The sequence below is a fragment of the Euprymna scolopes genome, chromosome 1 (assembly GCF_053919585.1).
Source record: "Euprymna scolopes isolate OS-2025 chromosome 1, ASM5391958v1, whole genome shotgun sequence".
Taxonomy (NCBI): domain Eukaryota; kingdom Metazoa; phylum Mollusca; class Cephalopoda; order Sepiida; family Sepiolidae; genus Euprymna; species Euprymna scolopes.
The window spans coordinates 69,539,985-69,565,067 of record NC_136482.1 but is presented as its reverse complement, the minus strand read 5'-3'; the positions used below and the strand labels follow the sequence as shown (position 1 = coordinate 69,565,067).

The 25,083-nt window shown below is 33.2% G+C and overlaps 1 protein-coding gene across 2 annotated transcripts; it reads right to left on the bottom strand.

Moving 5' to 3' along the window:
- Nucleotides 1–5,257: 5,257 nt before the first annotated feature.
- On the bottom strand, nucleotides 5,258–25,083 carry LOC145283521 (globin-like). 2 transcript variants are annotated; one of them, XM_080132366.1, is made up of 4 exons: nucleotides 24,803–25,078; nucleotides 16,595–16,842; nucleotides 10,761–10,986; nucleotides 5,258–6,759 (listed from the first exon to the last, which is right to left on the bottom strand). In XM_080132366.1, the coding sequence occupies exons 2-4, from the start codon at nucleotides 16,774–16,776 to the stop codon at nucleotides 6,601–6,603; spliced, it is 567 nt and encodes a 188-aa protein (XP_079988492.1). In that variant the 5' UTR covers nucleotides 16,777–16,842; nucleotides 24,803–25,078; the 3' UTR covers nucleotides 5,258–6,600. The 2 variants fall into 2 exon arrangements, with proteins under 2 accessions (XP_079988492.1, XP_079988503.1); XM_080132377.1 differs by lacking the exon at nucleotides 5,258–6,759 and adding an exon at nucleotides 10,053–10,200 and having other exon boundaries at nucleotides 24,803–25,083.

Here is a 25,083-nt window from a genome sequence, read left to right as displayed (position 1 = left end):
AGCTAGAAATAATTGTAAGAGAGTGATAGAGACAGCTAAGGTAGATTATTCTGAAACCACCAGAAAACGCATCGAAGCACAGAAATTAGGAACCCGGGATTTTTGAAAAATCTACAACAGCGTAGTAAATAATGGACAGTCAACTATTCCCCCACTATCAAACAATCATGAGGTTGCTTGCACGGCAACTGACAAGGCTAACTGCTTGCCAGTTGGTTTGCCTCAAACTCTATACTGAACTCGGTACACCACTCACTCCCTGATTTTCCTCTGCGAACAGACGCCACACTAGACGATTTGAAAATCACCCCTTCTTAGGTACATGCTATTATAAAAAACCTAGACACCTCAAAAGCATGTGGACCAGATCTCATCCCTGCTGTGCTATTAAAAAAATGTTCTGCCGAGGTTGCTCCAGTTCTGTTCAAACTTTAAAATAAATGCCTTAACGAATCTTGTTTTCCCGAGTGCTGGAAAACCGCCTCTGTGGTACCAGTCTTCAAGAATTCTGATGAAAGAACTGACCCACTAAATTATCGCCCCATAAGCCTCCTCCCGCTTTTCGCCAAAATATTTGAGTTTTTAGTTAATCAAGCCCTAGTCCAGCACCTAACAGCTGCTAAACTCCTGACTGCCAAACAATATGGTTTCAGGCAAGCCTATTCAACAGCAGATATCATAACTGTAGTTTCTGAACGTATATACCGTTCATTGGACAAAACAGGGGAGGGTAGAGCGGTGGCCCTTGATATATCTAAGGCTTTTGACAGGGTATGGCACGATGGTCTTCTAAGGAAAATTAGATAATATGGAATCACTGGAAGAATTCATAATGTAATTAAATCCTTCTTAAGTAATAGAAAAATCAAAGTTGTCCTCGACGGTCGTACATCCAAACAATATGACATAAATGCGGGAGTACCTCAGGGGTCTATCCTTGGACCTCTATTATTCCTGATATTCATAAATGACCTCCCTGATAAAATTGTTTCGGAGATGGGTATATTTGCCGATGACACCACTCTCTATAACAGATATGAAGGGTAAACAAATGAACACATATCCAAGGAAATGGCAGAAACACTAGAGGATGACCTCCAATTTGTAATGGAATGGGGACAAAAATGGTTGGTCACATTACAAGGCTGCTAAGACTAAGCTTGTTTCCTTTAATAACTACAGAAACCTTCTCTACCACCAATAGCAATGGCCAAGAACACATTGCCTGAAAGTACTTCTTTTAAACTCCTCGGCCTAACGTTTACAGGGAATATGAACTGGAATAGATACATTGAGAACATTGCCAAGGCTGCTGCAAAGAAGGTTAGCTCCCTCTACCGTGCTAGAAAACTACTAACGCCTGACAGTATCCTATACCTCTATAAGCCAACCATTCGCTCATGTATGGAGTACTGTTGTCACATCTGGGCCGGTGCATCTGCTGCTTGTCTCTCGCTCCTGGACAGGATTCAAAAGAGAGTCGCCAACCTGATAGGTCCTGAATTGTCATCTAGGCTTCAGCCTCTGTCCCCTCGACGAGATGTTGCATCCCTCTGCCTGTTCTACAAATACTTTAATGGTGAATGATCTGACGAACTGCAAACACTTGTACCTCCCCGACGTAACTACCTCCGACAAACCCGACAAGCTACTAAGTCTCATCGCTTTACAGTAGAGATCCCTAGGTGCAAGAAAGCCTTTTATTCCAATAGTTTCTTCCCCAGAACTGCGGGTCTTTGGAACTCCCTTCCGGTATTCTGCTTTCCCAACTGCAATGATATGCAGAAGTTCAAGTGTAATGTTAACAAACATCTTTCTGTTCATCTCCCTTCGTAATGACCCCGCTAAATGAAATGCAATAAGTCTTCAGAAGTATCTCTCCACCGTACAGTATGTCGATACTCTTTGGCTGACTGAGATAGCTTCCGTGCATTTATATCTGATCTATATCTATATCCCATGTTTAAAAAGAATGTGTCCTCTATAGTATAAGACCTGACCGAATGGTTAATTGTAGTTGTAGACCGATTCATACCATCCAAAATATTTCAACAAAAACCGAACAGCCGGCCATAGTTTCCCCAGAATGTGCTGCTGCCATCGCGCACAGAAATCACTTTTTCCATAGCTACCAATGTAATAGATGTACTGAGATAAAGCTTTTTCAGGAACGCCAACAACCACTGTAAAAGAGTAATAAAAGATGCAAGAACGTCATATGCTCAGTCTGTTAAATTCAAAGTAGCTGAGCAGCGGCTTGGTTCCCACCAGTTTTGGCAAATAGCAAACAGGATCTTGAACAGAAGCGTGCGTTTTATCATAACCATTATCAATGGACCTGGGGTCATCTCATCAGCATCAGACAAAACCAAACTATTTGCCAAGCACTTTGCAGCTAATTCTACTCTATGCGACCAAGGCCATCAACCCCCCGTATTTCCTCATATAACAGACAACAAGCTACGCAACACACAAATATACGTGTGCGATGTCGCCAAACTAATCAAGAACCTTGATTTCAGTAAAGTAACTGGCCCTGACGTCTTTCCAATTATAGTGTGGAAAATGCTTTAACCAGAAATTGCCCCAATATTTACAAAACTGTTTAAGCGTTGTCTTAAGGAGAAGTGGGTTTCAACACCCTGGAAAACCTCATCAGTACACCCTGTATTTTAGAATTCAGGTGCTATGTCATTTCCCTCTATGTACAGACCAATAAGTCTCCTGAGTGTCATGAGTAAGTTGCTGGAATCCATATTAAATAAAGAAGTAGTGACATGCAATATGATTTCGTTTCTGCTAGATCTGCAGCAGATGTGCTAACAGTTATATCTCATAGGATTAGTGAATCTCTCGACAAAGGCTTTCGTTTTATGGTGATTGCTCTTGACATATCAAAGATCGATAAGGTATGGCATAAAGGCCTACTTCATAAGATTTCCAGCTACGGTATAACTGGAAATGTTTTCTCAATTATTAAATCATTTCTCTCTGATAGGTTCATAAGAGTAGTGGCTGATGTGCAGAAATCAGAAGCCCGCAGTATTAATGCTGGTGTCCCTCAGAGGTCCATCCTGGGCCCAACTCTCTTCCTGATCTACATCAATGATCTCCCAAAACACATACTTAAATCATTCGTTGACATCTATGCTGATGACACGACCATCTATAGCAACACATCAAATGCCGTAAATGACAAAGTTCTTTCTGATTGTCTCTCCTCTGATCTTGAGCGCGTGGTACAATGGGGGGAGAGGTGGCTGCTTACTTTTAATGTATCTAAAACCAAGCTTTTATCTTTACGTCATCAACGCTGTAATCCCCATCTCGCATCAATTGAAATGGATGGCTCTCTTCTTGGGGAGGCTACATGTTTTGAAAAGTTTCTGGGATGACTTTTACTCCTGATCTGAAATGGAGCACGTACATCAAATCTGTTGCCAAGGTCGCTTGAAAAATAGTGGGATCCTTCTACCGCTCCAGAAGATATCTCACTGCTGATACAATTCTCTATCTATATAAAAGCCAAGAACATCCAAGGATGGAGTACTGCTGCCACATCTGGGCAGGAGCTGCTTAAAACAACCTATCCTGCCTTGACAGAGTACAAAATAGACTTCGTGGTTTAGTGGGGGATGCCCTTTTCTCTTCCCTGCAACCTTTCTCCCACAGAAGAGACGTTGCGAGCCTGTCTTTCTTTTATCATTATTTCCATGGCAAGTGTTCGTTTGAACTCCAATCTCTGCCCCCCTCGCCAATCCTTCACGAAAACACCCGTCTAGCTGAAACCACTGTCAATAATTTCACCCACTCTTTATTTGTGCCTAAATCAAAACGTAGATTTCATGAACAAAGCTTCTTTCTTAGAAGTGCACGACTGTGGAACTTTCTTCCGTTTGCCTGTTTCCCACCTGACTACAACTTGGATGTCTTCAAGTCCAACATAAACAAATTCCTGATAAAACGCCTACTTATTAAGACACTTTATCAAAACTCCATTACTAGCGATTACTCGATATTATCCCATAGATTACTGTGCACGCAATAACCCTTATCCCTGAGTGGCCTCCTGGCCTTGATAAGTGGCGAATACCATGTAATATATATATGGATGACTATTAAGCACCCCTCTTTGGATTGAGCACTTTGTAAATATATTTTCCCCCGACGCGTATTTAAGCAATTAAGCAAAGCCCACTATTAGTTTATTTGTAAACAAACTGGTAGTTGGAGTAATGTGCGACGGGCAAGTTTTTAATTTAATAGACACCAGCGGAGAAATATTTACGGCTACTGATTCATAGTCTGATGGTTAGAGCTTTCAACACGACTGTTATAGGTTCCATCAAAGGCTGGGGAAAGGTGTATGTCCAGCCGCACTGATGAGTTGTGATACAACAAAACAGTGCTTATTGTGGATGACTATTAAGCCCCACCCTCTTTGGGTTGAGCATTTTGAAATATATTTTAACCCGATGCGTATTTAAGCAATTAAGCGAAACCCACTATTAGTTTGTTTGTAACGACGGGCAAGTGAATTTAATAGACACTTGCGGAGAAATATCACGAGAACTGATTCGGAGTCCGCTGGTTAGAGCTGCCGACTGTAAACACGACGCTTGTAGGTTCATACCATGGCTGGGGAAAAGTGTCTGTCAAGCCGCACTGATGAGTTTTGATACAACGAAACAGTATTGTATGTAGATGATGCTATATATATATATATATATATATATATATATATATATATATATTGTATGCAGATGATTGTATATATATATATATATATATATATATATATATATATATATATATATATATATATATTATTTATTTGTCTTTGTTCGCGATACTTTTGGAATGAATTCAATTATGTGCATTTTTACCTAAATGCGAGTTGGGAATAACTTTCCTTTTTACTAATTTGGTACCCCAAATATGATATGAAGCGACATATATATTGTCTCTTTTTAAATATAATTATCTAATCCAATATAATTATATTTTAAAAACTATATATGTGTGTGTGTGTGCGTGTGTGCGTATGTGTGTGTGTTATTTCATATATCAACATATAATTTTATTGGATATATCTTATGTATCGATTTTCAGTATTTTTTCAACAGTGCTCAAGTGCTCAATACGCGAGTAGAGCTAGGTAATAAGTTATGAGCATATACATGGCAATTAAGCTACAAAAAATGTTCTGCGTTTCTTTTTTAAAAGCACTCTTACCTGATGAACTCATACAAGAGTAAAACACTAAAAATCTCTTTATTGCCATATATATTTTTATAACTTACAATACATATGAGTAAAACTATATAAACATTTAGAAAAATCCCTCTATTTATAAAAACTCTATATATGCATTAGACAGCTTTCAAAAGATTGTTTTTATACTCCAATACATGTGAACTTATTTAATATATACTAGCGAAAGTCGCCCGGCCTTGCCCGTAAAGTATAATACAATATATTTTACTTGATGCAGATTTCGTATTTATTATTACAGAGCCAATTCTCTATTGAATATTATAGTGTACCTAATATATGGTATTAATGTCAAAAGTTTTTTTTTTTAAAATGACTTGGATGCCTTCAGCTAAAATCGAAACCAAAACATTTAGCGCTCCAGGTGTAGCTAAAGAGAGATAATAATATTAAACGCCCTGAAGAACTGAATTGAATTTGCGCATGCACACAAAAAAAAAATTATGTTGGCCAGTTGAAATGAACATTTTGCATTTAAAGTCGCCGGTATATATCTGTACGCGTTATTCATCTATCAAAACAAAGATTTTACTCGTTATAGACCATCCTTGGTGTATGATTACTTGTTAATTCCAGCGCCATGTGACCAGTAGTTTAAGAGTTTATCGGTTAAATATTACAGAGATGCACAATATTTATTGTTTTATATTTTAATAAATAACAAAGGTTTTTACTAAAATATCTACTTAGTTGATGGTTAACAATTTTGTATAGCATTCACTTAAAAAGTGGAATAAATTATGTTCTATTTATATTATGAAGCAAGATTAGTAACACGATAAGATGAAAGAATCATAAATGTATAACTAATAACGAACTTATAAACAATTACGATACTCAGCAATAGTAAATCCACATTATCATGTAATAATGAGTATTTGTAAACTGAATCTCATTTTACACAGAAATGTAAACTCAAAGTTTATAAGAAAAGATCTAAACATACTTACAACTACGTCCGCGGTTGACAAAATTGATTTCTTATTTGAACTTTTAGCTGTTGTGCTACATTACATTCGTTTTTTAATTAATAATTTCTAAGCTGTGATTCAATTTGGGGGCGTATTTTAATTCGGTGTACCTTGTCTATTACAATTACAGCATTTAGTGATATATATATGCATAAGATCCTATAGGATCTTATATATATATCGCTAAATGAGAGATACCTGAAGAAATGTGTGTAAGAGTTAGAAAAAAGATTAAATTCAGTAGAGACAAATAGAAAGAGAGGGGTGCTGTGTTGGGGAGATAGATAGATGGAGAGCATGGCTTCTGAGATGTTTACAATGTTGGATTGGTGCTTTGTTCTTTTTCTTGTTTGTTTTATTCTTTTTCAAGGTTGTCTGTTTTCTGATTTTCTATACCATTCTTTATAACGGTATTCATTATAGACAATGCCTTCGTCCATGATTTTTTCGCCAGAGGCGTGTAGTTCTTACCCAGCTTAGAAGCCAAAAACTTGTCGAAAACGATGGCAAACTCCTAAAAGAAAAAAATCGGCATAAATATAAATACTTTTGCTTAGATATTCAAACAGCGTCAAGAACTTAATAAACACTTCACATTGTTATAAATAGAGATGTTTATTATAAAAAGGAAAATATTCTATATCTGAATAGGTTAGTATGGAACGTATACTTACCCATATGCGTCACACTATGCGTTGCCACATTACGTTTTACGATAAAGATAACTGAAGCAGAAAAGTCACAACACAACTTACTATAAGTCCTGTAAATTTCTAAAGTACCTGTACAACATAATGTAACTCTCTAAAATTAAATCTGTTTAGCACTTAAACGGGTGACGATTTAAGAATACTAGGCGCTTTATGTAAAACTCGATAGCAGTGGCCTTACAAGTCCAGCACTGGTTATTAATGTCCAACTACAATAAACAGTCCAGGATCGTATATTATTATTTGCGCGAACGCGAAAACGAATCGATAAAAATTAGTAAAAAAAATAATATCTGCAAGCTTTTCTTATGTTGACATTTACTATTCCTGTCACATCTTGGCTGCTGCACCAACCACTAGTCTATTTCTCAGATAATATCCAAAATAAAGAGCCTCTAAACTAATAGCTCCCACGCTGTCTACCAATACCCACCTCCTGTACCATCGGGGCAATGTTGGATAACTTTGTTTTATTTAGTAGAAGGTGCAGTGATGAGCTTCCTTCGTAATAACTGCGTGCAGCAAACATGAAAATAAGCAAACTCCAACTTGTTAATTTTAGAAGTCTCCGGATGCCGGAAGGTTTTCTGCTCTAGTTGCTTCTTTCCTCGAACTACTAGCTTTTGGAATTATCTCCTTGCTTTTCCAACTGTACAAACGTGCAGAAATGTAAATGTAATATGAACAAACATCTTGCCGCATAAACCCCCAATTAACTCTTTAGATACGGCGCCTAACTTGCACTAACATTTTAATGGTCAAGTTTCGTGTTTGGGGTGAATAACATTGATTAATAAACAAATAAAGAATACTATTACAGTATATTATTCATGTATTTCTAGAAATGTACAATCAATCAAGAGAAGCAGCCAAACTTGGTCAACCGTATTTTTCCTTATATGGGTTGCAGAAAATTTATTTACATAGAACTTATATAAAAAACGGGCACTTTTAAAATAGCCAACAAAATAAAAAGGTGGTAAAAAATATACAAGAAATGAATGTCACCAAAGGCAAGATAATGTACTCTTCTATCTTATTTTAAAGTATTTATTTATTTTAAAACAAATTCTTAAGTTAGAGTAATCAAAATTATTGGAATTAAACAGTCGTTTGAGGAGTGTTAATGACTCAAAAATTGAAAATCAAACAAAATATTTGTAGGAAAATATCCAATAATAAGTACACTGACACTGATTTGCGCTTGTTGTATTATATCCAAGGAACTGCAAGAAGTAGGTGAACAAAATCAAGCCAGTCCCATTAAAGGAGAAACACTATTAAAAATGTTCTGAGCAGCATCGTCGGTATTTCCCGGTCAGGGCGCCTCATACAGTAAGCAAACTTACTCTTTCCGAAAGATGGAGACAAAGCCTGATATGATGACTCCTAGAACTATAAAGGACAAATGCACTAGACCGACAGATGAAAGGCCAAGGAAATGATGCAGTTTCTGTCGGACTCATTGTCGAGAACAAATCGTCGATTTGGATTTAGCCCTCCAGGGTGTCAAAGTAACCGCAACCGTAAAGAATGTGAGATAAAGCTAAATGTATCCGCACTGTTGATAGAGTAGCAGAAAAAGGATTGGTTTGGTAGTTTTACGGCATATCAACGTTTTTTATGTTGTTTAATACTAAATCGGATCATTTTCGAAAAGGTCTTATGCTTCAAGTTTTTCATAGTTTCAAATATTTATTCATGGTGTCTAGCAGTTTTATGGCATATCAACGTTTTTCTGGTTATTTATGGCTGAATCAAGTAATTTTGGCAAACGTATTATGGAATTTATTAAAGGTATTTGGGTTGGTTGTTTTATAGAGGAAATTTGTTTTTTACTTTGGAGGACATGATTAGGTTTTACAAAAAGAAAGGAATAAAAAGTACATCAATGTATTAGTGTTGTCTAGTGGAGATGTCTTACAACTCCTCCGTATTATAGTAGACAACACTTACTTTACTTTCCTACAAAACACGTTCAAACAAGTATCTGGACTACCCAAGGGCTCCAGTCTATCCGGTATTCTTGCCATTGCTTATATGGACAAACTCGAAAGACACACCCTTAGTACCTGCTACTCTTATCTCCTTTTTACTAGATATATCGATGACATTTTAATTATCACATACTCCCGCGAAGAAGCTATTAACATTTTCCACAAATTCAATAACGCCGACCCAAACTTAAAATTTACTAAAGAACACCCAGACTCTTCTGAATCTCTTTCTCTACTTGATTTTAAAATACAAATAAAAAAAATGGTGCCATATGCACTGAATTCTACAGAAAACCCGCCAGCAAACGCCTCTTCGTACATTTCAAATCTGCGCTACCTCTCAAGGACAAACTAAACTAAGCACATGCCGAAATCTCACGCATACAAGACAAATGCAATAACATCTCCGACAAACATACACACACTAACAATTTCCTACAGACCCTCTCACTAAATGGCTACCCTAATACGATCCTATCCTCACTTAAAAAGAAAAAACACAACACCCGACCCTTCTCTAACAGTTGTTTTCTAAAACTACCCTTCCTCAGTGACAAAATCTCATCTTCAATCCGAAAAGCCATCCGCAGCGAGGGACTCAACATTCAACTCATCCACACTGGATCTACTTTAAGACAACAGCTCAACCGAAAACATCCATCGCATACACCTTCCCCTTGTTCACTCTCTAATTGCCCAATATCACACACAGGTTTATGCTTTAAGAACCACGTTCTTTACGACCTACAATGCGCTAAATGCAGTGCATCTTACATCGGAAGCACTACCAGATTGCTTCACCACCGCATTAAAGAGCACTTAAACACTACTGCTTCATCGTTCTATAAACATATTCGCACTTGCATTAATTCAGAACCAGATTTTCACATCAACATTCTTGCTTCTTCAAGAAACGTAGGTCAACTTCGTATCTTCGAATCTTTAATTATTTCAAAAAATACTCCCACACTAAACAATAGACTGGAATTGAGCTCCGCTTTTATAATATAAGTTTAAAACATAAGAAAAACAATAATTAAAATAATAAAAAAAAAACCCTTGCTTGAATAGTCATCTCCCTTGATTCACAAACGCAACAAGTATTTCAAACACCAACTGATTTATTTTAACGTTCTCCTAACGTCATTTTTGTTCTATATTTCGCGGTATCACGTGGCAAACTCTGCGGCTGCTTTTCCAATTTTGAACACTCTTCCGCTGTCTTCTCTTGAAAAAGGACTAATAGGTCTGAAATACATTGAGATTTATTACACCATTGAATACAACAGAAAAAAAATTACTGTTGTTTAGAGTTAAAATTTGTGTGAAAAAGAAAAAAACAAACAACAAAAAAAAGAAATTTATTTCTTTTGTTTTCATTTAATTTTATTCTATATAAAAAATTTCGCATTGTTCTTGGCTTTTAATTTCACCTTATAATTTTCTTCAACAATGCTTCAAGCAAACTACAATCTACTTATATATATATATATATAAGTATATATATATGCAGTTTGGAAATTATTTATAAATAAAAATATTTGCATAAAATTTCAATTGTATGAAGATTTGAATTATTATTAATGCTACCTAGGCATTTTGAGTTCTATCCCCAGTAAAGTAACATTAGATAATCATTAACTCGCGCTAGATCTACACAAAGCATGGAATAATGTTAGTCTATTGCAGTGAATTATATGGCGAAAGGAACACCGGGAAGTACGTGGGGCTAAACGATATAGAATACTTAAAACAATAGACCTGAAGAAAAAAGCAATTGGAAATATGCAAACTACATCAACACTTACGTGAAATGCCACTATGGGGACGCCTATATTATGATGATCCCGTCCTGTTTTGAGCAGAATCTCAGCCAACTCATCTGGTTCGTCAAGGCACTCCACAAATAAACTGAGATCATAGAAAACGTTTTTCGCATGAGCGATGAACTTCGGTTTTCTGTTGAACTCTTCCAGTTTCATCCCGCAGAAACCCGGAAAATATTCAATATTATTGGGATATTCTGTGAACAACCTGAAAAGAAAGGCGGGAAAAACAATACAAAATTCATTATCTTTATAGGTATTCTAAAATTTACATCAACATGCAATACTTGATATGATATATGCGATGTATATTAAATTACAAATATAAAAATATACGATTGTGCCCTGATTTTTTTCTTTTGCTTATTGAGACTAATCCTACAATCATGATCCTATACACACATACACACGCGTGCGCGCACACACACAAACACACACACACACACATATATATATACATAAATATATATATATAAATATATATATATAAATATATATATTAATATATATAAATACATATATATAATTATATATATAATATATATAAATATATATATATATATAAATATATATATAAATATGTATATATTTATACATATTATATTGGAGAGATGCTAGTCTAGCGGTACTGATGAGTTGTGATACAACGAAACAGGACTTATGTCGATGACTACAAATATATTTTAAGCCCCCCCCCTTTTGGGTAGAGCACTGTCGTAAATAATCTCACCCGCTACTTAATTGGCTGAAAAATGCGAAGCTCGTTGTTTGTTTCTTTATAAACAGGCGGTTTGAGCACTGTAAAAGTGGTGGCGGATGTCTATTTAAATAGACATTCCGACGAGCTATTTGCGGGCGTCGCTTCTTTGGTCGAGTGGGAGGACTGCTGACTGTCAACACGACGGTTCTAGGTTCAGTCATTGGCTTGGGAGGGATGCTAGTCGAGCGGCACTGATGAGTTATGATATAAGGAAACAGGACTGTATGTCAATGATTACAAATCTATAGATATATAAATAAGTATATATATATATATATATATATATATATATATATATATATATATATATATATAGTGCAAAGTTTTGTTGAAAATTCAAAAACTCACGTTTTCTTTTTTATAATCGTTTATTTCCTGGATTTTTCCATTTAAGCTGTTTCATTAATGAGTGGCAATTTTACGATTTATGTTTCCGTAAAAATATCCTGTTCTCACAAAATTCTTCAGATGTTTATCCATTAGATTTTTACAACAAATGGTATATTTTTAACATGCTGGGCATAGTATTCGGGTAAAAAGATTTCCACAGCCATGCTTCCTCACTTCCTCCATCTTTTGGCGTTGTGTAAAGATAGTTTTCCGTTTTAACCCGTACTTTAGTATTTTTATGTTTATTTATTAATTATTTATTTTTGTTTTTATTTTCCCTGTTTTTCCTATTTGTTTTTTCAATTATCATATAATTTTATATAATTTTATTCCTATATTCATGCGTGTTTATTTTAATATTGCTTTTTTGCTTAGCGTTTGAATTCGTATTATATTACCCGATGCAGTGATATCATTTTTTATCTAGGATTACCTCTGTTGCTAATCTGCTGTAGTGCGTGAAATTAAATATTTGTTTCTGTGTAAGCACCCGTGGATTACATCTAGTCTTTTGTTTAATATTTTTTCTTTTGATATTAATATATGGTAAGATTCTAATATACATAGGTTGCATCTTCTCGATTTGCTAGGTTTATATTTCCCCCCTTATCAATAATATACCATCTTAATCTATATTTTATTTTCCTTTCATTCCTTAATCCATACTGCTAAAGTGGTTGAGTTTTTCTTTGTTTTTTCCGGTTGTTTTCGCTATTACTATTGGTTCTGTTTCTGTCTTCGTTATAGTAGTTGTGGTTATCACTATTGTTATGATCCTTTCTACCGTTGTTTTCATTTTTATTTACATTGTTGTTGTTTTCGTTATTTTTGGTGTTCTTTTCTTTCTCAGTTTCATTTTTAAACGATGCTAGGTGATTACGATATCTGTCCTTAAAGCAAGTTCCGGTGCTCCCCAGATATACTTTAGTTTCATTATTTGTTATAACTTCACATTTGTATACTACGTTTGAAGTTAAACAGTTCCCCCTCATTGGACATTCATTAGGGTCCTGGCAGTTACATTCTTTTACAATGTTAGATTAATTTTCTGTCCTATTTCTGTTTTTCAAAAATTTGTTTAATTTTGTGTTATTTGAGCCAATTATGGTATTTGTTAAGTTAGCAGACGTTGAGAAGGATAGATTAACAGTGTTTTATTAATTACCTTACTTAGTTTACTATTTTGTGGGAATTTTTTTCTATGATTTAGTAAAATTCCCTTGGGATGTTATTTTTTATATGGTGGCTGAACGGTGGATTGAACCACGTCTGGCTCTTCCTTCTATTTTTCTTTTTACCTTCTCTTTCAGTTTTATTATGGTCTTTTCATTTTTCTTTTTCGTGTTTATTGTATGTTTTATTTTTTTATTTTTTTATTGTATGTTTTAGTTTTTCATTTGTTTTTGGTCTTTTTTATACATATATATAATATAAATATATATAAATATAAATATATACATATATATATATATATATATATATATATATATATATATATATATATATAGGAGCAGAAATAACTTAGCAGTTTCTATCATGTGACTTTTGGTACAGAATTTTGCTATTCCGAGGAGAAATGTACACGGTATGTGAAGGAGAAGGTAATGCCTGAGAGGACAGTATCATGACAACGCACGTGTATAACACTACCCGCAAAGTATATTCTTATAATTTAGAGGACAGTCTCATCGTAACAAAACAAATACTATGAACCTCACCACAAAAGGAGGATAGGATACACACACACACGATCATGCACTACTCTCTCGAAAAAGTAGGAACGTCTGGAAGGTATATACCAGAACAGGTAAAAGATTAATATTCTTTATATATATATATATATATATATATATATATATATATATATATATATATATATATATATATTTGGCAAAAATTAAGATAACAAAATATAGCATGAAAACATCATATTGTGCATTTCCTTATGTGTTACAAGTATTTCATAACCATTTGGACAATTTTATTATATTACTAAAATTATTCCAAAATAGCTACTCTTCAGATGGCAAAATACATGATTTATACATATATAAATACATTCATTTTAAGTTGTAATCACCATTATATAACTCATATATTGTCGGGTTTTTTTTGCTAACTCATCTGGTTCGTAAATATATGTGGGGAGAGGTTGTTTGTGGCAATCTGTAGTGATAAGAAATGATCTATATCGATATGTAGTAAGGTTGCGCATCAAACACTAAAAATAGGTTAATGGTTTCCAAAATTTATACTAAGATTGTTTGCAAATATCAATGACGTGACCGATAAAATACTAAGTAAAATTCAGTTCTAAATGATTTCATTCTAGAAGTTTAAGATTGAATATTATTTGCGAACAATACTAAGAATACAATAACGAATTGCTTCATATGTGATAAAAGGAGATCATACAACCCCATGAATTAAATAAATGATTCAGTTCAAAATTCTGCGTAGATGCCAGAGTCGACAAGATACACCTAAAAGATTATTTCAATTCATATATGCATTTTTAGTTTTTCATTGTGTTCTGTACCGTCTTGGTTTCCAAATCCGAAATTGAACATTATAGAATATACAAAAATAAAAATAAAATGGTAATATGTTGCTATGCGCTGCAGTCAAATGGACATACAGTTAATAATTTAATTCGGGATAAATTCAGTTTCTCTACTAGAATTTAGCGTAAAATGTCATTAAACAATCCGGAAAATGAACAAATTAAACTTTTTTACATATATATATATATATATATATATATATATATATATATATGGCGATGAATGGACATCAAGGATTCGGATCATCATTGTGACAGGTGTTCAAGCTATATCAAACACTGTGACCAGGTGGGTTTGCACCGGAGGATGCAAGCAGGGACCGGAGTTTTTTATCACGTGTAATGTGTTCCAGTTCGCGCAAGCATACGTTGAGTTGGAGCTGAAGCACGGAGAAAGACAGATGGACTAAAACGGATCTCCCCATGAGGGAGAAGGGTCTCAGAATAGAGACATAGAAGATTGTCGCTCACTTCCTTCTGATCTGACGAATACCTTGGAGTGAATAATATATATAAAATCCTACACCGTCTTGAAACGTTTCCTTTAAACAGGTTCCATCTCCATCCAAGATGGTTGAAGAAGCAACCAGAAGCAGCTAACGGAAACAATGTCGTCGTGTTATGTGTATATACAGCAACACCACTAGATGAGTAAAGATAGACATTTAGGACAAGAGGACAACAATCCGTTAAATAAGCTGTTATACCATAAACACACCGTACATACATTTATATGGCCGGTTAAACTAATCAACAATATATAAGCCCTCCACATTCAACAGTAATATAACATACGTACAATTTGGCTGCCGAAGATTAAAAAAACAAGGTTACCAAGAGAAGGAGACGAACAAATAAACAAAGAAAAAAAAGAAGAATATATAGGTGTCACATTTTGAACTAGACGCAAAGAAGAAAAAATAAACAAAATGGAAAAAAGCAGACTCGAATGAAATTTTTAAAAAGAAAAAAAAATTGCTACACACACACTCAAGTACGAACAAAGACTAAAAAGAATAAGAACGTACACACACTCACACGAAAATAGGAAGAAAGATAGAACAGACTCACAGTAACAATATGTTTTAGGTTATGAAGGAAAATTATAATTGCTATATGTTTAAACAGTTGGAAGAAAAATGAGATATGTCGAACAGAGATAAAATTAAATGGCCTGTGTCAAGAAAAAGAAGAAAAGAAAATGTCGAATGAAACACGCAATGGCAAATTGTCATCTTTAACTGTCAATCAAAAAGATTGTTATGAAAATATGAAGAGCAAATAAGTCATTCACGCGTTGTAAATGTAGCAAAGAGTAATGTTGTAAAACCTGACGTTCTTTTCCGAATGAAACAATGGACAGTTTCTGTCAATGTGAAAATGTCTTTTTTTCCAGTTTGAATTGTTTTTTAAGAGTTTATTTATTTATTTATTTGTTTTTTTTTTTGTGACAACAAATTATATTTTTAAATGAATGTCAATGGGTGTAAATTGCGTAATGAAATGTATAGTAATGTACAATAAAAAAATGAATGTTTTTCAGATTAAGAACAAAAAACAAATATCCGTATAATGTTGCAATGGTGTTCTTTTTGTGTTGTCTCGCAGAGAGAGAAAGAGAGAAAAACAATTTGTTTTTTAAGCAATTGCTCTTTAGCATGATGGGGACGCGAATGATATGGCACCGCGGCAAAGTTTTGTTACTAATTAAAAGGACTAATTGGAACTTTTTTGTGAATGAAACGATATAAATGTGAATGGCCTTTTACGGTACGCCTATAGGTGGAGATGTATATATATATATATATATATATATATATATATATATATATATATATATAGGTAGATAGATAGATAGATAGATAGATAGATAGATAAAGATGTGCATATATATATGTGTATGTATATATATATATATATATATATATATATATATATATATATATATACTGATACATATCTAATTAATGTAGAAGATAAAATACAAAAGCATAGAAGAGACCGAGTGAGTGGGTAAATCCGGATTACATAACGTATGCAGGAAGAAAGCGAGAAAAATAAAGGAATAAAATAAAAAAACAAAAACAAAAATTATAAACTTACATGTTGAAGAAATTTACACCCTCCTGCTTGAGGTTTTGTGAAACATGTTTCCAAATTTGTATTATCGTTTGTTTCTCCTCAGCCGTCAATCCGATATTATTATGAACTTCTTCGACTTGGCGTGGTGACCTGATGCAAAATTTTCGAATTAATGCACATATTACACTGGCCAAAGCTCCCATACCGCATAAAAACAGTCGGAGAATAATATGGGTTGCTTTCCTTAAAGGAAGCCAGTTACACTCGAACTTGTAAAATAGAAAAAATAAAACAATTAGCAAAAGAAAAGAGAATACAGCAAAATAAGCAAAAATAGAACTGGTTCGTTTTTTTGTTATGTAATAAGCTTGTAAGATTCTAAAATGATAGAATAACAGCTGAAACGATTCCAAAAGGAGCAATAAACGAGCGGAATTATTAACGACTGGAGTAAAAAGTATGAACTTGGTAGTTATCAAGTCGACATCAGTTCTCATGAAGCGTTATAGTCTCTTAACAGAAATATTTCATGACCGCGCACGTATGTAAAAAAAGATTTATTTGATTTGTTTCTAAATCACTCATTGACAAAACTCTCAATAGAAACTAGTATATACTTGTTGCAAAAGACATGTGCTAATAGTTCGTTTAATGTTATTCGTTAATAATTGTTTATTGAAATGTGGAAGACGTTTAATATTTTTAATAATATATTTATGAACTTCATTTTTGTAATTTATGATATTACATGTTTGATTTATAAATTCGATTAAGAACTTTAACTTTCTTAAAGCTAACTGACCAATTATAGAAGAGAGCGACACGAAGGCTCGATGTTCACTAGCTGCTACACCGAGGTGTAGGATATTTGTCACTCAATCCCCAGAATTACTCAGCTTACCGTTGATCCTCCTTTTATATTGTCTCTTAACAGAAATATTTCATGACCGCGCACGTATGTAAAAAAAAAGCACACGTGAAATTTTTTGGAGTCTTATATAGATTGTGGATTGCATTTCGGTCTTCTAGCCAATTAGCAAACACTTCACCATTTATGCCAAATAAGTCGATTCGACAAAATATAAGTTAATTCATTTACATTCATACAAAAATTAGGTTATTAACTCAATAGCGATTAGATTACTCGAGCTCAAAATATATAATTTATTTTCCTCAGTATGGTTACATATTTATCATTTTCGAAATAAACCAACGAAAATCTCCCTGGCTACTTCATTATATAGAAAAATCTCCCGCTAAAATATAAAATTTTAAAAGCAGCACTTATAAGGTACTGTGCTGAAATGACGATATTAATTAGAAACCCATTCTTAATATGGAAAAGGAATGATGCTAAAACTATTTTGTACTTTCACCGAACAATAAATGAATAAAAAATATATAAAATACAATCAAAAAAAAATAATATAAAAAATAATTATACACAGTAATATAAAAAGTGATTACTATTAAAAATGCTAACGCTGTTAATAATATATAGAAATATATAAAACACATTAAAATAAGTAAAAAATAAAAATAAATACACATAAAACAAAGATAAGACGGAGATAAATAAATGAATAGATATATAGAAAGGAAATAAAATAAATAAACTATTAATAATATATAAACAAGACTCTGTAATATATATATATATATATATATATATATATATATATATATATATATACTCACAGGTACAAGAAATTATTCTATATAAATAAATTATATAAATAAACACAATTTATTTAAATTAATTATCAGAGCACCCTATTGACAACATCTCCACTTGCAAAGTTACATAAGAACACTAAAAAAGAGAAAAAATAAGAATCCACAAAATTAAAAACAAAAAATTAAATGAAAACAAATTAACTATATATATATATATATATATATATATATATATATATATATATATATATACATATATACATATATATATATATATATATAAATATATATAGAGAGAGAGTGAGTTATAAAATAAATATGGCGATTAAGCTACACTGAATATTCCGCGTTTCATCCACTCTAGGACTCTTCAGGCTTATCTAGAGTGGATGAAACGCGGAATATTCAGTGTAGCTTAATCGCCATATATATTTTATAACTTACTAACTAGCTCTACCTACGTATTGAGCAATTTTGAAGTAAATACTAAAAGTTTACGCATGAATTTATACTTTCGTATATTAATTTTATGTGAGTAAATGAAGTAGTTATATATATGTATATATATATATATATAGTAATTTATAAAATATATATGGCGATTAAGCTACACTGAATATTCTGCGTTTCATCCACTATAGGATTCGTCAGGCTTATGCGCGAATTCTGTGGTTGCTTCTTGTTTTTATATATGTTGAGGATTTCTAGTTAGCCAATCAGCTTTCTAGTATCCACCGCGCCCCTTCCTATCAGCCAATGGGCATGCATTTTATCGAACAAAGGATCTGTTTTAGAACTAGGTTAGTGGTTTAAGGTAGATCTTTTCCTTCCTTCTTTTTATTTTTTTTATCTTTTTATTTTTTATATATATATAAATATACCTATGTGTACACACATACATGCACATATATATACATACATATATATACATATATATATATGTGTGATCGTTTATGTATATTCATGTTTATTTTATTTATTTATTTGTTTGTTTGTTTTCTATTGTTATTTTTAGTTTTAAAGCTATTTTGTATCGCTATCCTAGAGTAAGTTTTATTTTATGAACACAGTTGTTTGCTATTTCTCGTCTACAGTTTAGTAGATTTTGAGGTTCTTTAAAGTACAGGATAGCAAATTTTTCATGGAGGCATAATTTACATGGGTCGTCTAAATGTCTGCATGTGATAGCTTGTCTCATTATTTTCCATTCGACTACCGGCGAATGTCCGCTTTCTTTGAGTTCCCAGTATTTATTCGCTAGTGTTGTTTTTATAGGGTATTTTTTATTTTTGAATGTACTTTTGTGGTCATAGTATCGGGTTTTGAAATCTAAGGAAGTCATGCCTATGTAATATTTCTTGTTATTCGGGTTTTCTTTCGCAAATATTGTTGCTTGATAAACTACACGTTTTGTTAGACATTTATTTTGGACTGGACAAAGTGTGCGGTGTCTACAATTGCATTTATCTTGTTCGTTACTAGCATTTTTATTTATGGTATGGTTGTTCTTGTCCGGGGTTGGTTTGTTATTATTATTATTATTATTATTATTATTATTATTATTATTATTATTATTATTATTATTTCTGCTAGTGTTGGTTTTATTTCTGTCATGGTGTCTACTTTTTTATTGTTTATTTTGCTGTTGTTTACATTGTTTTCATTTAGTATTTTGTTATTATGTGCTTTAATTATCATCTCTAAATTTTCGCAACAACCGTAAGATAACTTCAAGGTAATTTTTATTGAAGATTTTGTGTAAGGGGTTGGTTGCGGGAAAGTGTTTTTCAATAAGATCTAGAAATTTCTTGCCAAGTTTTGTTTTTAACATTTGATTGTATGGGGCCGTATACCAAATTATAGTTCTTTTTCTTCTATTTTTAATTTTATTATAGTTGTTGGTGTTTTGTTGCTTATATTTGATATCGATATTTTTGTATCCACTATTTTTTAGGGCTGTTTTGTAGATATTGGTTGACCTGTTAAATGCATTTTCATCGCTTGAGTTATTACTGAGTCTACTTACGATCGAGTTAGGAATGTGTTTTATAATTGATGGTGGGTGGTTGGACTTAGGGTTTACGTAAATTGGAGTAGCGTTATCTTTTTAGTATGGTTCATATGTGTTTTTATCTAAGTTTAACGTGACGTCCAGGAAGTTTGTTATTTTTATGTTAGCTGATACGTCCGCTTTTAGGCCGAATTTTTTCATTTCTTTGTGTATGATTTTCTGAAAGTTTTCTCCCTTGACTTTGTTGGAGTTTTTTATTATAGCTAGTCCGTCATCTCTATATAGGCCGATATCCGTAGTATCGAATATGCTTGTGAGGGTATATATAGAATGAATAATCCCACAAGATCTGATGCCTCTGCAGAGTCTCTGGCACCCATCGCCAAATCGAACGAATTTTTCATTTTAGTTTTTATCCATTGGTTATTCTGATTTTCTACATTTTTTAATGATGTTGATTTCTTCTGAGGATATATCAGTGTATGCCTCGGCAAATTCTAGGGCAATGTTAAAAAGTTCTTCAGATATCGAGGGATAAATGTCTATGATGTCAAACTGTATGAATGTACATTTATCTTTGTTTTCTATATTTTAAAACCAGGTGATTGCTTCGGTAGTATTTGCCCACTGGTTTAGTTCTAGGTCCTGTTTGATTTGTTTGTTTACTCTAGAAAGTATAGTTTTGCTAATTCTACCTATTTCTGGTTTAGTTGGGTTAATCAGACGGGTGCTGGGATTATTATTAAAGTCCCATTTGTGGTCTTTAAGCAGAATGTATGACTCTCTAGGTTTCAATTTGCCAACTTTATCGCTAAATTTTAATTTATCGGTAATTTGTTTACTTTCAGTATTTATTATATCTATGTAGTCGCATTCGTTTGTGTCTAGTTTTTTGTAGTTTTTTGTAATGTTTTCTGTGATTAGTTTGTTATATTCTTGCTTATCTATTTTATAAAAGTTTCTGGTTTTATCTGCTTTTACAAAGATTTTATTAGAGTTGTTTATGTTTCTAACTATTTTGTGTAGTTTCCGTTGGAAATTGTTAGGTTGATTGTGGAATTTTAGGTTTTTAATTACGTTTAAGGGGTCATTTTCAAAGTTTATCAAAAGGTCTAATGCTTTCGCATTTTTAAGGTTTTAAAACCATAGGATTCTTTTTTGTTTACGTTTTCATTTTGAAGGAAGAAATTTGCTCGCCATCGCATTCGGCGTATTAGTTCATCTGTTTTTTTGGATTGATTTAATAATATAGCTATGCTTGCTGGGTGTGGGGATGTTTTTAGCGATGTTTCGAAATTAACTCTTTCCATATCTATTTTTGATGTGGTGAAATAAATTCTTTTGAGAGTGCTCGACTGTTTTAGGAGCTAAGTATAACTACTTCATTTACTCACATAAATTTAATATACGAAAGTATAGATTTATGCGTAAACTTTAAGTATTTACTTCAAAAGTGCTCAATACGTAGGTAGAGCTAGTTAGTAATTTATAAAATATATATGGCGATTAAGCTACACTGAATATTCTGCGTTTCATCCACTATAGGATTCGTCAGGCTTATGCGCGAATTCTGTGGTTGCTTCTTGTTTTTATATATGTTGAGGATTTCTAGTTAGCCAATCAGCTTTCTAGTATCCACCGCGCCCCTTCCTATCAACCAATGGGCATGCATTTTATCGAACAAAGGATCTGTTTTAGAACTAGGTTAGTGGTTTAAGGTAGATCTTTTCCTTCCTTTTTTTATATATATGTGAGTAAATGAAGTAGCTATATATATATATATATATATATATATATATATGTGTGTGTGTGTGTGTGTGTGTGTGTGTGTGTGTGTGTGTGTGTGTGTGTGTGTGTGTGTGTGTGTGTGTGTGTGTGAGAGAGAGATAAGATATGCAGAATTATTGCGACACACAGACGAAAACTATCGGATATAGATTTTAATATTAAGCTCCGTTTTGATGAGACCTGTTGTATATTTGATGAGCGACGGAATCCTCGTTCGGATTAAAACTCTAACTCGTTTCTGATTTGCTAAAAATAAGCTAGTTAATAAATTAACAAATAAAAGAAACAAACAATAAATAAAATACGAGTGAATATGACGATATAATGGTGATATTATTGAGTAAAGTAAGATTAAAGATCAGTAACCATAAATTCCACAATGACTGGAATACTGAAGTCTCATTTCTATGACATGACAGCTCAACAACCTATTCATTTCCAGTTTTACACTATTTGTCATTTCTCTTTTTTACATTTATTTTCATGTTTTTTTTCACAAGGAAGTCACCATTTATCAAGGCCGGAAGGCCACTCAGGGATAAGGGTTATTTTGTGTATAGTAATCAATGGGATAATATCGTAGTAATTGCTGGTAATGGAGATCTGATAAAGTGTCTTACTTAAGGGGACGGTTCATCAGGAACTTGTTTATGTTGAACTTGAAGATATCCAAGTTGTAGTCAGGTAGGAAACAGGCAAACGGAAGAGAGTTCCACAGGCGTGCAATTCTAAGAAAGAAGCTTTGTTCATGGAATCTACGTTTTGATTTAAGCACAGATAAAGAGTGGGGTAATTCCCCTGTGTCTGTGAGTTCGTTCCCTATAGGCTCGAAAACAACTGGGCCGATTTTTATGAAATTTTACACAATGGTACATAATCTGTCTAGATGTGTCCTTAGATAAGTTTTTAATTGGAATGTCTTTCGTAAATATTAATAATTGATAATCGAAATAACCTGATCAATAAAGAAACAGGCGATTTTGATCAATGTTAACACCGCACAAAGCCTAACATCACAAGTGGATTTGAGAAGGTTTATCACCGCACAAACAGAAAAGAAGGCTATTAGTAGAGTAGTTTCTTTTATATGACAGGAGCACTTTCAAAATGAATATTTTTGTTTAGAGCACAATTTAAGTATGATACCTGACTTTTGCATTTTAAACTTTAATTGAAATCATTGTATAGAAAAAAATAATTTTATAAAGTCTACAGTAGGTTCTCTACAGTGCAATGTATTGGACCTGTGCACCGCGATGAGTCCCCAACTAGAACAGACAATAGAATTGATTGAAAAATGGGCTATTTCACCGATTTCAATGACATTAAAAACTATGGAAGTGTGCAGCATTCGTTGATTATCATTTAATTCAGGGCAACGTCGGGTCACCCTGCCAGTGTGTATGTGTATATATATATATATATATATATATATATATATATATATGTATATATATATGCATATATATACAGAGATAGATAAGTTATTAATAAATATATAGCAAGTTATAAATATATACTCATATAGTAAGTTATAAATATATACTTATATAGTAAGCTATAAATATATACTTACATAGTAAGTTATAAATATATACATATACAGTAAGTTATAAATATATACTTATATAGTAAGTTATAAATATATACTTATATAGTAAGTTATAAATATATACATATATGTGAATTGTGATGGATGGCTCTCGTCTGGGTGAGGCCCCGTGTTTTGACAAGCTTCTGGGTTTGACCTTTACTCCTGATCTGAAATGGAACGCGTACATTAAGTCTGTTGCCAAGGTCGCTGGAAAGATGGTGGGATCCTTCTACCGCTCCAGAAGATATCTCACTACTGATGCAATTCTCTATCTATATAAAAGCCAATTACGTCCAAGGATGGAATACTGTTGCCATATCTGGGCAGGAGCTGCCAAAAACAGCCTATCATGGCCTTGACAGAGTACAAAATAGACTTCGTGGTTTAGTGGGAGATGCCCTTTTCTCTACCCTGCAACCTCTCTCCCACAGAAGACACGTTGCGAGCCTATCCTTGTTTTATCGCTATTTTCATGGCAGGTGCTCGTCTGAGCTCCAATCTCTGGTCCCCCCTCGCCAATCTTTCACGAAAAACACCCGTCTCGCCGAATCCATTGTGAAAAATTTCCCCCACTCTATATTTGTGCCTAAATCAAAACGCGGATTCCATGAACAAAGCTTCTTTCTTAGAACTGCACGCCTGTGGAACTCTGTTCCGTCTGCCTGCTTCCCTCCGGACTACAACTCGGATTCTTCAAGTCCAATGTTAACAAATTCCTAATGAACCGCACCCTTAAGTAAACACTTCATCAAATCTCCACACTAACGTAATGTACTTGCAATAACTCTTATCCATGAGTGGCTTCCGAGCCTTGATAAGTGGTGATCACTGTGTAAAAAATATATATATAGTAAGTTATAAATATATACATATATAGTAAGTTATAAATACATGCATACATAGTAAGTTATAAATATATGCATATATAGTAAATTATAAATATATACATATATAGTAAGTTATAAATATATACATATATAGTAAGTTATAAATATATACTTATATAGTAAGTAATAACAATATATGACAATTAAGCTACAGAGGATTTTATGCGTTTCATTCCCGTAAGAAATTACCAGGCTAAAAAAACATAGAATTCTTATTGCAAAGGAGTTATATCTCTAAAATTCGTTAAAAATTGAATATCAATATTGCTTACCTTTTGGATTTCAAGTTAAAAAGGCTAAAATCAGATTAAAAACGACGTATGAACAAAATAATAGTCGTGTTTTCTCTTTTTTTTTACTGTTTAATCATTCTTGACGTGATAATACTCGTTGACGTAATAAGAATTCTTGACGTGATAATATTCGTTTTCAGAAAAGGATGTGTAGTACTCGAGTTCACGTCATTTTCGAAGTTGGTTAGATCACGTAAATCACTTGTGCTTTGTTTGAGCATTAGTTTACGAATGAAAACTATCCGTCGATATACGTCGAA

Bases quoted from the DNA above. Each gene is read 5' to 3' on its own strand.
- LOC145283521 (XM_080132366.1), bottom strand. From the start codon at position 16,776: ATGGGAGCTTTGGCCAGTGTAATATGTGCATTAATTCGAAAATTTTGC. The intron at 10,987-16,594 runs GTAAGTTTATAA...CTTTCTTTTCAG, and splicing joins GGTGTAAATTTCTTCAACAT to GTTGTTCACAGAATATCCCA. The intron at 6,760-10,760 runs GTAAGTGTTGAT...TTTTTCTTTTAG, and splicing joins TCCCCATAGTGGCATTTCAC to GAGTTTGCCATCGTTTTCGA.